Source organism: Primulina tabacum, chromosome 11 (genome assembly GCF_025594145.1).
Source record: "Primulina tabacum isolate GXHZ01 chromosome 11, ASM2559414v2, whole genome shotgun sequence".
Taxonomy (NCBI): domain Eukaryota; kingdom Viridiplantae; phylum Streptophyta; class Magnoliopsida; order Lamiales; family Gesneriaceae; genus Primulina; species Primulina tabacum.
The window spans coordinates 39903408-39916895 of NC_134560.1; the positions used below are offsets into that span (position 1 = coordinate 39903408).

At 34.7% G+C, this 13488-nt stretch overlaps 3 protein-coding genes across 4 annotated transcripts; 2 read left to right on the top strand and 1 right to left on the bottom strand.

Annotated features, from left to right (window-relative positions):
- Nucleotides 1–1065: 1065 nt before the first annotated feature.
- LOC142517963 (uncharacterized) lies at nucleotides 1066–5430 on the top strand. Its single transcript, XM_075620501.1, is given in 3 exon segments — nucleotides 1066–1350; nucleotides 1662–3876; nucleotides 3878–5430. Coding segments are annotated over 2 exon segments (3489 nt in total). The 5' UTR covers nucleotides 1066–1350; nucleotides 1662–1716; the 3' UTR covers nucleotides 5207–5430.
- Nucleotides 5431–5547: 117 nt separating this feature from the next.
- LOC142517965 (FCS-Like Zinc finger 10-like) lies at nucleotides 5548–8169 on the bottom strand. Of its 2 annotated transcripts, none has more exons than XM_075620503.1 (3): nucleotides 8065–8169; nucleotides 6127–7156; nucleotides 5548–6022 (listed from the first exon to the last, which is right to left on the bottom strand). In XM_075620503.1, the coding sequence occupies exons 2-3, from the start codon at nucleotides 7107–7109 to the stop codon at nucleotides 5881–5883; spliced, it is 1125 nt and encodes a 374-aa protein (XP_075476618.1). In that variant the 5' UTR covers nucleotides 7110–7156; nucleotides 8065–8169; the 3' UTR covers nucleotides 5548–5880. The 2 variants fall into 2 exon arrangements, with proteins under 2 accessions (XP_075476618.1, XP_075476617.1); XM_075620502.1 differs by having other exon boundaries at nucleotides 7285–8100.
- A 2095-nt stretch (nucleotides 8170–10264) lies between these two features.
- LOC142518660 (uncharacterized) lies at nucleotides 10265–12823 on the top strand. Its single transcript, XM_075621454.1, has 4 exons — nucleotides 10265–10448; nucleotides 11388–11439; nucleotides 11716–11888; nucleotides 12556–12823. Exons 1-3 carry the CDS (start codon nucleotides 10367–10369, stop codon nucleotides 11861–11863), a joined length of 282 nt encoding a protein of 93 aa, XP_075477569.1. The 5' UTR covers nucleotides 10265–10366; the 3' UTR covers nucleotides 11864–11888; nucleotides 12556–12823.
- Nucleotides 12824–13488: the final 665 nt, after the last annotated feature.

Here is a 13488-nt window from a genome sequence, read left to right on the forward strand (position 1 = left end):
CCATCCTAATTTAACTTGTATAATAAAATAATTTTTCTATAAATTTAAAAATACTTTGCAATAATTGTATACTAAGTTTCTTATACAAGTCATTTAGTATTTATACAAGTGTAAATGCTCAAAATTGTACAAAATGGAGTTAATTGTCAAAAAATAAAAATGAATTTTAATAATATTTTTAAAAACCGGGAATAATGGTCAGTATAATTCATCCCACCAAAATCTTCGGTAAGATAGTTTGCAAATAACACATATGGACACCAATGAACATTTTATATTATACTAGTGTACGAAGTACATGTATTGTATCGTATGTGCATATAATACATTTCATTTGAAATTTATTTTAAATTAAATGATAGTTTTTGCTTCGATAATTAGTTAGTGGAAGCGAATCTGACAAGTTTGAAAGTGACTTTTTTGCACCTTAATTATTATCATTCATTAATTCATTAATTAAATTTGAGACATTTATAGTAACTAATTTTGGTGTCATGGTCTGTTTTAATAATTATATATATTAATAAAATGTTAAAATTTAATGCAAGTTACATGTAGTTCCGAGGATAGAATCATTGTTTATTGGGATTCAGGTTATAGGTTCAATTCTTATTTGAGATCAATTTTTTATTCTTTTATTTTTCAATTTATTTTTTATTTTATATGTCAAAATTACAGTGTAGTCTCTCGCTATTTTTTATAATTATATTTTGATCCTCATTTAAATATAAATCAAATGAATTATAAAAAATATTATACAAGCACGCAACGAATGTGTCGGTGCACTAATATATTTGATGGTGTGGGCTGCGGCTACTTTACGTGCGTGACGAGTAAATACTCGAACTAAAAAAAATAACATGCAAACCATACTAGGTCTATAAAAAAAATGATAGGAGGAAAAATCGAAATCTTGACTATTAATAAAATGTTCGTCCGTTTCACCAAGTCGGAGAACCATAATAATAATAAAACGTATCTTGCTATATTTCATTAAAATGGCAATTGAAGAGAACAGATTCATAAATTTGAGGGGTATGATGGGAAACCACACGTTCCCTGAAATGGTAATGGTCTTAAAGCGGGGGCGAAACTTTTGGGGGGGGACGTTCACAGGAGACTATTCAAAAATGGAAGACGTGTGGAACCGTAATTTCACACTGCACACTCCATTACTCTAACGCCATCACTGATTTCGAAGTCATCAAACTTTCTCAACATTTTTTGGTGAATCTTTCTCTTCTTCGTTCTGATTCTCTGTCATTGTTTCGCTTTTTCTTTGAGCTAATGCGGTTTTTTGAAACAATGGAGTTTTGAAATTGACTGGTTTCGTCTCGTCACTGTGATCTGGTATGTGTAATCATACTTGCATGTGGTGTGTGAGGTTGCTGAGGCATTATCATTTCCCATGCGTGTGAATCACTCTGTGTGTGTGTATATGTGTTTTGTATGTAGTTTTTGTCGTTCCTTAGTTTTTTTGTCGGTGTTATTTCATCTTACCCCGTGCTTGCTACAGTTCTCCCATTAGTATATGTTTTCAAATTCGAATTTCTAATTCTGTGTAAGTGAACGTATTATGGTAAATTATGCTCTATATATACTTTTTCTTTGATTTTTAGTAGTATTTTTGCTATTCTCATTATTTACTCGTTAATTTCCAGATTTCCTTGGTAAACAAGTAGTTGTCCTATTACCAGAGGTTATTGATTGGAGAAAATGGCTTCGGGTTCCAATGGGGAATTATATGGTCGGAACATGAACAAAAGGTCTTTGGATAATGGTTTTATGCCCCAATGGAAACCCAGGAAAGTATCTGCAGTTCGGGACTTTCCTCCTGGGTGCGGTCCCAACTCTGTGGCAATTAATTTGGAAGCTGCAGAGAATAATGGTAATGGACCAAGCGTTTTTAAGCCTAGAATTGTGAATGCTACTTTGAGAGTTGGTGTTGATTGTTGCAAAATAGCTGATGGGGATGCAACTGATATTCCCAAATTTTGTGACACCCAAGATTCGGGAATGGATGGTGTTAAGGAACTGACAATGAAAACCAGACATCGAGGAACTGAGTTTACAGCTAGGGTTGATTGTGAGTTGCATGAGGCGATAAGTGATCCCGTTGAAGGAGATACAGCTGAATCATTGAATGTGGTGGTGGGAACACTGACTACTATGGCCATGGAAGGTTCATTAATTGATGCTGAGGATTTCATAACCAAAATCGAACCCCTTGGAGTTGGTTTATGTAATGACTTGGAAAGTGATGCTTTTAACAATATGCCTGAAGATGGAGGTCAGACGACAGTGAATGAGTTGAGTGGGGTGGAACATATGGAGTTGCTTCAGAACTCATTGGTCAAGGGTAAACCAGTGTTGGATGCTGGTACTGCTATTGATCAAGTGGGTCTGTCAGGTCTGTCTCATACATCATCTTCCCCCAAGGGATTAATTGTCAGCGATAGAGTTGAGTTAGAAACTACACACAGGCCAAAGGATAAATACCGGAGGAGAAGGGTGTCAGCTGTTCGTGATTTTCCTCCACTTTGCGGGACAAATGCACCTCAACCAACCAGAGAAGAACGACAGATGCTTACTTGTGAAAATGATTATCTAGATGAAGTTAAAAGAGGGATGGTAATATCGAGAAATGACTCAAACAGTGAGGAACTGAAAGAGATGCTGAAGACAAGCGAATGTTTGGATTGGGCTGAAAATGTCAATTTAAAATCTGAAACAACCAAGAAATCGAGTTATGATTCAGGAAGAGAGCCATTGAAAGAGAAACTGATCAGGAGTGCTGGAACGAGTGATATTCAGGGGGCAATGCGAGCCAATATGGAAGCTCGACCTAAGAGTTTTAAAGAATCCAACGGAGGTGTAAAAGATGTCAAACTCAAGAAACCAGAAGAAAAGCAAACTGTATCTGGATCAAGGGAAATGACAAAGGCGCTTCATAGGAAAAGAAAAGTTGGTTCAGAGGGTGGGACTAGAACAGGAAAAATGGGAAAGCAGCATTCACCTTGGCAACGAGCATCTATAGGCTTTACTTCAAAGAGTGATCTTATGGCAAATCGTACAGGGCCATCTGTTAAGAAAGCAGCTCCTGTTTCCTCTGGTGCTGATGGAAGACTTGTCCTTAAGAATTTGAAACACCATGGTGCCTTTGGTCACGCGCCTGAAACTACCCAGAATTTTATGTCCCGGGCAGTGTTTGCTGGCAGTGACGAGGATTCCAAAGGACCCATAGGAAAAGAGGTCGCTGTTCACTCGCCAGGCAACAGCAAAAAAATGAAGCCGACACATGGTATTTTGAGTTTGGTGGATGACACAGATAGGAAGGCTGTGCATGATATGGTGGGTACTCCTTGTGGTGCATGGAAGAAAGTGAAAGTTGGTTGCAACAATTCAAATGGAGGAAAAGCGAGGAAGCAGTTTTTTTCCGGGCAACACAAGTTCAAAACCGTTGCAAAGAAAAGTTCTGCCAAGTCAAAATTTTCAGGTGGGACATCTATGGATCACAAAGTTGCTCAGCCCTGTGTTGCAAATGGGAGTGCTGGTGCATTAGTACTCGCTGATAAGAGAGGTTATGGGCATGATGCATACTCACCTGACAGTTTTAAACCTGATGGTGTTAAGGCCATCCTGCCTCCTATAGGACCTAAAAGTTCCAGTCATGGTGATGCTCGCAAAAGAGTGAGAGAAACTCTGCGATTGTTTCATGCTATTTGTAGAAAGCTCTTGCATGAAGAAGAAGCAAAGTCGATGCACGAGCAGCAAGAAAAGTCGAGGCAGCCCAAGAAAGGCTCTAAAAGGATTGACCTTCGTGCCGCAAATTATATCAAAGACAAAGGAAAAGAAGTTAACACGAGCAAGATTTTAGGGAGAAGTGCCTGGAATTCAGGTGGGCGATGAGTTTCAGTACAGAGTGGAGCTTGCTGTTGTTGGTATTCATCGTCTGTACCAAAATGGCATAGATTCAATCAAACATAATGGAAAGATGTCGGTTGCCACTAGTATCGTTGCTTCTGGGGCTTATGCTGATGATATGGAGAGTGGTGACATATTGATATATTCTGGGCAAGGGGGAAATGTTGTTGAGAAAGACAAGGAACCTGAAGATCAGAAGCTTGAAAAAGGAAATTTGGCTTTGAAAAATAGTATATCAGCAAAGACGCCGGTTCGTGTTGTTCGTGGTTGGAAGGTGAAGACTGCTGACTCCAAGAAAGTTCCCATATACATATATGACGGTCTGTACACAGTTAAACGTTATTGGACGGAAATTGGGTCTCATGGCAAGAAGGTGTTTATGTTCGAGTTGTGGAGGAATCCTGGCCAACCGGAGCTTGCTTGGAAAGAATTGAAAAGGTCTAATAGATCCAAAACCCGGACGGGTGTATGCGTTAATGATATATCAGGTGGAAAGGAGCCTTTTCCTATATGCGCTGTTAATATTCTGAGCAATGAAAAGCCACCTCCATTCAACTACATTTCTAAGATGATGTATCCAGATTGGTACCATCCTATTTCGCCCAAAGGTTGTGATTGTACAGGTAGATGTTCTGATTCTCGCAAGTGTCAATGTGCTACTAAAAATGGGGGCGAAATCCCGTACAACCGAAATGGTGCCATGGTTGAAATAAAACCTCTTGTGTATGAATGTGGCCCTTCTTGTAAATGCCCTCCTTCCTGCTATAACCGAGTTAGCCAACGTGGAATCGAATTTAAACTCGAGATCTTCAAAACAGGGTCAAGAGGTTGGGGCGTAAGGTCTTTGAACTCTATTCCTTCAGGGAGTTTTATATGTGAGTATTCAGGGGAGCTTCTTGAAGACAAAGAAGCCGAAAAAAGAGGTGATGATGATGAGTATCTTTTCGACATTGGCCATAATTTCAACATGCCTGAGAAACATGCTATTATAGTTGATTATTGGGAAAGTGGATTCACGATTGACGCGGCTCGTTATGGCAATGTTGGAAGGTTTATTAACCACAGCTGTTCACCTAACCTTTGTACTCAAAATGTGGTGTATGATCATGATGACAAGAGAATGCCTCATGTGATGCTTTTCGCTGCTGAGAACATTCCGCCTTTGCAGGAGCTGACCTATCATTACAATTATAAGGTGGGCCAGGTATATGATTCTTATGGAAATGTCAAAACTAAGAATTGTTTTTGTGGTGCTCCAGAATGTAGCGGCAGGATGTATTGAATTGGAGATACTGGGGAAATACAGTGACTAGATTGTGAGATGCTTTGTCACTAGCGATTAGTCCATATCATTGTACATGGTGTCTATTAGGTTCTTTTGCACGCACTCAACTACCATTTGCAAGTTGTAATACCCTTGGGAGTTATATTTTGGATAATGAACCAAATGGAAAATCTGGAAATATTTCTTTGGGGTTCCTCTAATACATGTATGGTTGAACCAAAGCTTTTGGTGGATAAACTCGCTTGATTTAGTACTATATTCATCTTTATTTAGTCAAGGAAGTCAAAGGCATGTATTAATAAGATATTTTTCCCCTACACAATCGAACTCATGAAATGTTTAGCGAGAACAATTTATTATAATTCGAAGGAACAAAACTCCTGTATGCATATTTTTTGGAAAGATTCGGTGTACTGAGATTTCTCACATGATAAATGCCTTGAATGCGTAACTCAGAGTTCGGCCAAAACAAGCTTAAGACACTGCTCGCCAGGACTTAAAACAGGCCGCATGACAATGTTTTTATGAAAACAACGGCTTTTTCCAGACCATAACCATGAGAAATATATCACATTCATCACAAGCTAGTAGTATGATTGATTATACGAGGCCGCAACACACATACATAAACGGCCCTCAGCAAAAATCAAATATCATCAGTTTGTGTCCTTTCATGCTTTGGTTTCATCAATCATGACTATGGTATTTAAAAACCTCTGTTTCTCAGATGAATTAGCTCTGGTTTTCTCCACCTCTTCATCCACCAAAATCTCCCGTGAACGACAACTCAAACTGCAAAACGCTTTCTCACCTCTGCATAACACCTCAAACAATCAATAAATCATCAAATTCGAGCAAGAAAGGTCATAGATGCAAAGCCCAAAATTGTGTATAGGACAATGATTATCGAGGCAAACCTGTACATGAAAATATCTTCACCATCCAAGCTCTTCTTGCAAGAGTAACAGAATTTCAAGAAATCCATGGAAGGATACGAAGCAAGATCACCAGAGTTAACCATGCCACCATCTTCATTTTTCTCAAAAAAACTGGTTAATTTGTCATCGTGGCATTCCAAAATACGGTCACAAAAGATGTGAGTTACTTTTGACTGGGGACCGTGATTTCTAATGCAGGTGTAGTCCTCAGAAAGCTCGATTTCACTAGGTGGAACTGAACTGAAAAAACTAGTTCCAAAGTGAACGGAAGCAGGAATCGAACTCAATCTTCCTTCCAAAGAATTGCCTGACTTAACACTTCCTTCAAGAAATTTAAATTTGGAAGGCACGGGGTTCACTTTATTCTCCAGAACCAAATTATGAGACCCAAGTTTGGAGCTTCCAAAATCAGTTAAAGACAAGTTAAGCTTCCCACAGTTTAACGAGCAAGATCTAAAACTCTCCTTTGGGGCTTCCTCGATTTCAAAAAGAATGGTAGAATCACCCTTTTGGATATTGTCTTGTTTAGTCTTATTAGTTGGAAAAACAGCAACATTCTTGGGCAATGATTTAGGTGTCTCCGAAGAACTAGAAAACTTTGAACTTCTTACATTCGTTTGATACCCAAAAAGTATATTTTTACTATCAGATGTCCGGAGAACCTTCCCAGATTGTGTGGTTTCTACATCAAGAGAATCTATTATGCTTAGGCCTACTTTGCTGCAATCCCAGCTGTTACGTTGCCCCTCCTCATTCTGTGATCTCGGGCTCCTAATGGGATTTCCTGTACTCGAAAATATCCTAAAATCTAGCGTTGAAGTGGGACTCCTAACCGAATCGGATTCAGGATTCTTGGCATTAATCCCCACAGATAAACCGGGGACTTTAAAGTATGACTCATTTTTATGCTGCTGGTCCAGATTATCAGTGTGAGAATCAGATTCAGAAATTGAATCAGACATCAGTTGACCTTTCTATCGATCTTTCTGGTGCGATCTAGTCTTATGGCCTGAATCAAAAAAAAAATGTCACCAAGGAGATGATGCATTTCTGAAAAATATCAAATGTAGAATTGACAAAAGATAAAAACACAAAGAAAAAAGATGAAAAATACCAACTGCATTGCATAATAGACACCTAAAAACATTCAAGAACGGATAGAGTAAATAAAATCAATTGTAGGCAGTCAAGAAACCAGTCCCTATACGGAAAATAAAAGCAAACAATTCTTGATTGAAATGTGAAGAGTAAATTCGAATAGTTAAATAGAACATGAAAATTTCAGTTTAGCGATAGCCCAAATAAGAACAAAGTTGTTTTGATTAATCCAAATACAATCCATCCAAGAAAATTTAAATGATTACCTAACGATTAAAAATTTAAATAAAGAAAGAATCCCAAATACTTTCCACTAAAACTTCAGGAAAAAGATAAAAACGAATGAATTCAAATATACACAAAAATAACTCTCGGTCATCCCCAAATCCAAATCTAAAAATATCATTGTAATGATTTAAAAAGGAAAAATTCCAAATATAAAATAATATTGGTCGAGCCATACATTAACCAAATTGTTTACATGTATACGTTCAAAAACAGATTCCCCGATGCGTGATTCATCCCATGAATAACCCAATAAACAAATACCCATGCGATAAAAGTATATAAACCCACAAACATCATTCATTCACACGGAAACTGTTCTCTGAATCACCTAGCGTTCTTGATCTATACACATAAAAAGAAAGGAAAAAAAATCCGAACTTTTTGCTCTGAGGAAACTTGCGAGAGATGGGATTCTTGCGAAACAATAAAGAACCCAAAATGCAGTGAAAAATAAAGAAATAAACAACACGGTCTCTTTTATCTCGCACAGTTTGTGTGTGTGTGTGATGGGTTTTAGGGGGCAGAAGGAACCTTGTACAGTAGTACAGTACAACTCTCTCGCTTGCATCGAAATCGGGGAGCAACGAGCTTATCTATATATATATATAGGCTATAGCTCTCGCTTGCTTTTATTGAGTTAATTGCACCTTTCACCCTCAAATTAGGCACCATATTAGTTAAACCCCTCCATATTTTAAATTTATCACTTTGATCCTCGTTTTAAATTAAATTTAACATTGATCTGAATCGAATTGTCTGGTCCTTTGGATGACATTGTGAATAATTTATAATATAGGAGTAGATAAATTAATGTATGTGAATGACTATAATCTCGAAGCATGTTTTTTTATGAGAAACTCTCACGGATTTATATCTTTAAAACGAGTCGATCTGGTCAATATTTGGAATCGAAGGTTGCTATAATGATATATTGTAATCTATCATCAATAACTAGAATGTTGAGCACACTTTTATGTGTATATTTATGTTAAGTACAATAAAAATATTTTAAAATAGTTATTTTTTTATGAGTAAGTATCTTGTGAGACGGTCTCACGAATATTTATCTGTGAGATCGGTCAACCCTACCGATATTCACAATAAAAAGTAATACTCTTAGCATAAAAAGTAATATTTTTTTATGGATGACCCAAATAAGAGATCTGTCTCACAAAATACGACTCGTAAGACCGCCTCACATAAGTTTTTATCTTTTTTTCATTTAATTTAACTTGATTAAATAATTTAAAAAAATAAAATAAAATTGTGCTTCCGATATTTATTTGAGGGATGATGCATGAAGTTTCGTACTAGGTTATATTGGAAGTGAAAGGATAAAGTTGTGCACTTAATTATATAAATGGACAAAGTATGAGGAGGTAAAAATGTAATTTTTTAAAAACTAAAAATTTTATTCCACTCAATAATATTTACTAATGGCATTTTACATTTCTATTGCATTCAAAGCTCTCCGTGTAAATTGCGTGTATGCATCCTTAAGAAGGTTTATTAATAATCCATGTCCATGTACTTAACCCTATTTCTTAACCACGTTCAGTTTAAAAAGTTTGTGCCGAAGGAAAAGGTAATAAAGTTTAGAGCAAGTCTTTTATGTGACGGTATCACGAATCTTTATCTGTGAGATGAGTCAACCCTACCGATATTCACAATAAAAAGTAATACTCTTAGCATAAAAAGTAATATTTTTTCATTGATAACCCAAATAAGATATCCGTCTTACAAAATACGACCCATGAGACAATCTCACGCAAGTTTTTGCCTAAAGTTTATATGCAGCAAAATGATGTTTATTATAAGAGTATATAATATTATGAAAATAGCTATTTTAGACGGATTAACATTCTCTGTTTGCAAATGCTTAAAAAATTTATTTAACAAATTTGTGTGAAGGAAAAGTCTGTAATATTTTTTATATGCATTTGCAAATGCTGCCTAAGTGTAATCTAAAATACTAATCTAAATTGCTTATGTTGTGTGTTAATGCAAATATTAAATTAACCATTTTTTGTTATCATAACGTTTTTGAAATATATTATTCTCAAAATCCTATCATTTGTATTATTATCAAATCATTGTTATTGTAATAAATAAAAATGAAATCCAAAATTATAAAAATCTTATTTTTAATTATGTAATAAGTAACATGTATAAATTATAATAAATAAATATTATGGTAAAAAATATTTAATCACTTGTACATGCCAAAATTGATGTACATCGCATGCCTTGTATTTATACTATTTGATGGCATATAAATATTATGTGAGCATTATATTTATGGAAAATAGTTTTTTTAGTCTACTAAATTTCACGTTTGGTTTTGATAGATTAAATTTTAATTTATGCTTATTTTGATATGATTACTTATGTGGTCTTGAAAAAAGCCGATGTGACATAAAAAATTGTCATTTTTCAGGTCAGAAATTTAAAAAAAATAGCTGAAAATTAAAGTCAGTGAACTAAAATCAAACTATGTAAAACAAAAACCAAATTAGGACAAGTTAGTGGATAAAAAAATCATTTTCCATAATATTTATTATATTATTTAATTATAAAAATAATTTAATTTAAATGAAAAAAATGTAAATATAGAAATATCTATAACTATGTTAATATTGGATGATTTAAATTCTCTAATTAATGTATTATAAAAATTAGGTATAAAAAGGAATTGGAGAAAGAAAATGATTTGAAAATGTTGGAAGTGTAAGGGGGAAAATGAAATTTTGAGAAAGGATTAAGTTTATAATATATCGATTCAAGCAGCGCGCCTCATTTTAATTTTGCTCTTCCCCATCTCAGCTCGCACTTGATGACGTCATCAACACCTCCCTCCGGCGGCGAGCTCGTTCGACTCTCGGACGACGAGTCTCGGTTGTCTTCTCTCGTTTATGGTAATAAATGCCTGATTCGTTTATTTGCTGTTTCTGATCCTGTAATCGTGTTTATCCTTATGTACGATTCCTAATTCTGTTTATGTTGCAGAGAATTTGTTGTTTGAACCTTGAATTTCTCGAATTAGATTGTTTAAGCGTCAGCTCTATCGGCATGTGTAATTGTTTATATGAAGAAGTTTTTATCCAATTGTTTGTTTTCTGATAAGTTTTTGATTATTTGATTTATGATCAAGTATTGTATTTCGATGTTTATTTTAGCTCAATGTGGTCGTGATGTTTTATAATTCAAATAATTTATGGAAAATTGGTTATTATTCGGATGATTTTGTTCGACAGAATTCAAGTAAGGACAGCTTATTTGCACTCCATTAGCATAATCATTTTTCAGAATGTTTGTTTTTATCAATTCCAAAGTCCTCCCACTGGTCAGGTATTGGTTTTAGAACTGATTATGAGAACAAAAGGAGATATAAATATGTTTAGCATAGCTCACTTGTGTCTGCTGATCGTATAAAAACTGCAGTCAGCGTTCTCAAATTTTGTTGTGCTTATTTAGTATCCAGAGGAACAATGCATTTTGTGAATAGATACCCACATGCTGAAATACTTCTTCTTTGCGTAATCGATTGGGCTTTAATACATACATCTTCACATAATGAAGGCCATTGGTCAGAAGTGAGAGATACGTTCTCTACTTCTAACATTACAAGAATGTGAATTTTTTGGCAGTTCCAGAGGTGTAACTCTAACACCAGATTGGCAGATTTGAATTTTGAGAAGACCAACAGAACCACAAATGATTGATTTTCCATTACTTTCCTTTTGGTAGTTGATGAAATATTTAAAGAGTAGATCACGCCAACGATGAAACCAGTTATGACTCCTAACTCGTTAAAATTATCTTGTTAACTGACAAGAAAGTTTTGTTTGTGGTAGATCTCTCTCAGAATGTGCAAACTATGATGGACAACATGCTTGCAATGATAAAGTGAGCTCAACGACCAAGTTTACCTTACATGTGCTTGATTTTTTTCTGCTGCAGCAAAATTCATATTTTAGAAGCCAGAATCTTTATTTTCACTTTCTAATGTTATCTAGCATTTTCATCACAATCCATTTTTCTCTCTGGTTCTCACACAGCAACCTTGAAACTTTTGAGATTCACTAACCATTGTAAACCAAGCATGACTCATCATACGCATAGTCATTTGACTCATTCCTTATTGTGTTCTAAATGCACTCTCTTTTACCTTGAATTTTCCAGGGAAATTGATCAGAACTCTGCAGGAATAATGAAAGAGATAGAGAACTCCAAAGATTCTGTTTATCAGAGGAAGAATACCTTAGAACAGGAAAAAGAACTTTTGCACCAAACTGCCTTTTCAGTTCTTGGCATGCTTAGTAGACAGTAGTCGAGATCTCTGCTGAATCTATGAGGTTCGCCTTTTTTATATCATTTTCTCATCAAATAATTTTTTTGTCAATTATGTGGCCGGGTTTGTCACGTGAAAACTGTGTCTCAGCTATGAAAGACAACATATTCAGAAAAAATGTGTGGTATGGATGTGTGAATTAGAAAAAAGGTTTGGGTGCTACTCGTGCTAAAAAAATGAGGGTCTATAGTTTAAGGATGCTCAAGCACATATAACATCAACTTTTAGATATACTTGTCACTAGATGCGAGAACATACAACGATACACATAATAGATAGAAAACGAAATGGGTATAAAGTTATTAATTCATAGTTGTTTGATTGGTATGGAAACTACTAATACTTAAATAGTTTCAAAAGAATGGAAGACTTATGCAGTCAAAAGCCAACTAGCGTTAGACCAAAACTTGAACGCTCTGAGTACGTGATACGGTTCTAGACCTGCTTTAGATAATCTTAAATGTCTATGCTTATTAGTGAGATGAATTTCAATGAGTCATGATAGTGGTTTTTTTTTAAGGAAAGAGTAGTTGTTTTACTTTTATGTTCTCTGTAGTAGCAAAACTTACATTTTTTGACATTTTCTTTTATTTTGGTTGATTGACTAGCTTACTTGCAACGAATGTCTCTTGGGTTCATTCAGTATTTAAATGTTTTTGCACTCATTGCAGGCGGTTTACTGTTTTGGCCATGGAATCGATGGGAGATTCTTTTTTTTCCCCCATAACGAGAAACCTGACTGTTTTGTATTGGACATAATTGGGGACTGATCCCAAAACTATAAGTGTGTAGGACTTTGAAATTTTGATTCCAAAAATATTTGTTCAATATATTCCAAAAATTGTGGAGCGTGTGTTGCGGGTTTTTAGGCACGAATGATATATTATTTTATTCCTATTTGAAATAATTAAACTATAACAAGGGTTACAAATCAAATAACCTCGTAACTCGAAAGCAATATGTATAATTTAAAATTTTGATCGTTTAAAATTGACCTTGACTTCAAAAGGTAGAACTTGACTCCGAAATTAGTTATAATTTGAGATTCGATCTTGTAAAAAAAGCCATTGGTCATGATATGATCATAAAATAGTGCTATTCTCCACAATTCACATATATTTAAAACTTGCCATCCATGTGTTGTGTACATATTCAGTCAATTTTTTTAATACAACTAGTTTTATTGTAAAAATTTTAAACTAAAGTGAAAAAATTGAAAATCAAACATAGATTTTTATGGATTTTATTAGTTTTTATAAAAACTAAAATTGAATTTAAAAAAATTTTAGATCAGAAAAAATAAACATTATATATACATATATAATATTATTAGCATGGTAATGATAGAAAAGAAAAATCATGGTGTAATATAATAATGTAAAATATGATGATTTTGAAATAACAGCAAAAAATAACTTATTCAATTTCATTTTACTTTTCATGTATAAAAATAAATTGTCCAGAACACACAAATATTTTCTCGAAATCCGGCAGTCTTACGAATCTTTCTCAGTAAAACGGGTCAAACCTACCGATAGTCACAATAAAAAATAACTCTCAGTATAAAAAGTAATATTTTTTCATGGATGACCCAAATAAAAAAT

Bases quoted from the DNA above. Each gene is read 5' to 3' on its own strand.
- LOC142517965 (XM_075620503.1), bottom strand. From the start codon at position 7,109: ATGTCTGATTCAATTTCTGAATCTGATTCTCACACTGATAATCTGGAC. The intron at 6,023-6,126 runs GTTTGCCTCGAT...GGTGTTATGCAG, and splicing joins GAAGATATTTTCATGTACAG to AGGTGAGAAAGCGTTTTGCA.
- LOC142518660 (XM_075621454.1), top strand. From the start codon at position 10,367: ATGACGTCATCAACACCTCCCTCCGGCGGCGAGCTCGTTCGACTCTCG. The intron at 10,449-11,387 runs GTAATAAATGCC...TGTTTGTGGTAG, and splicing joins GTTGTCTTCTCTCGTTTATG to ATCTCTCTCAGAATGTGCAA. The intron at 11,440-11,715 runs GTGAGCTCAACG...TGAATTTTCCAG, and splicing joins AACATGCTTGCAATGATAAA to GGAAATTGATCAGAACTCTG.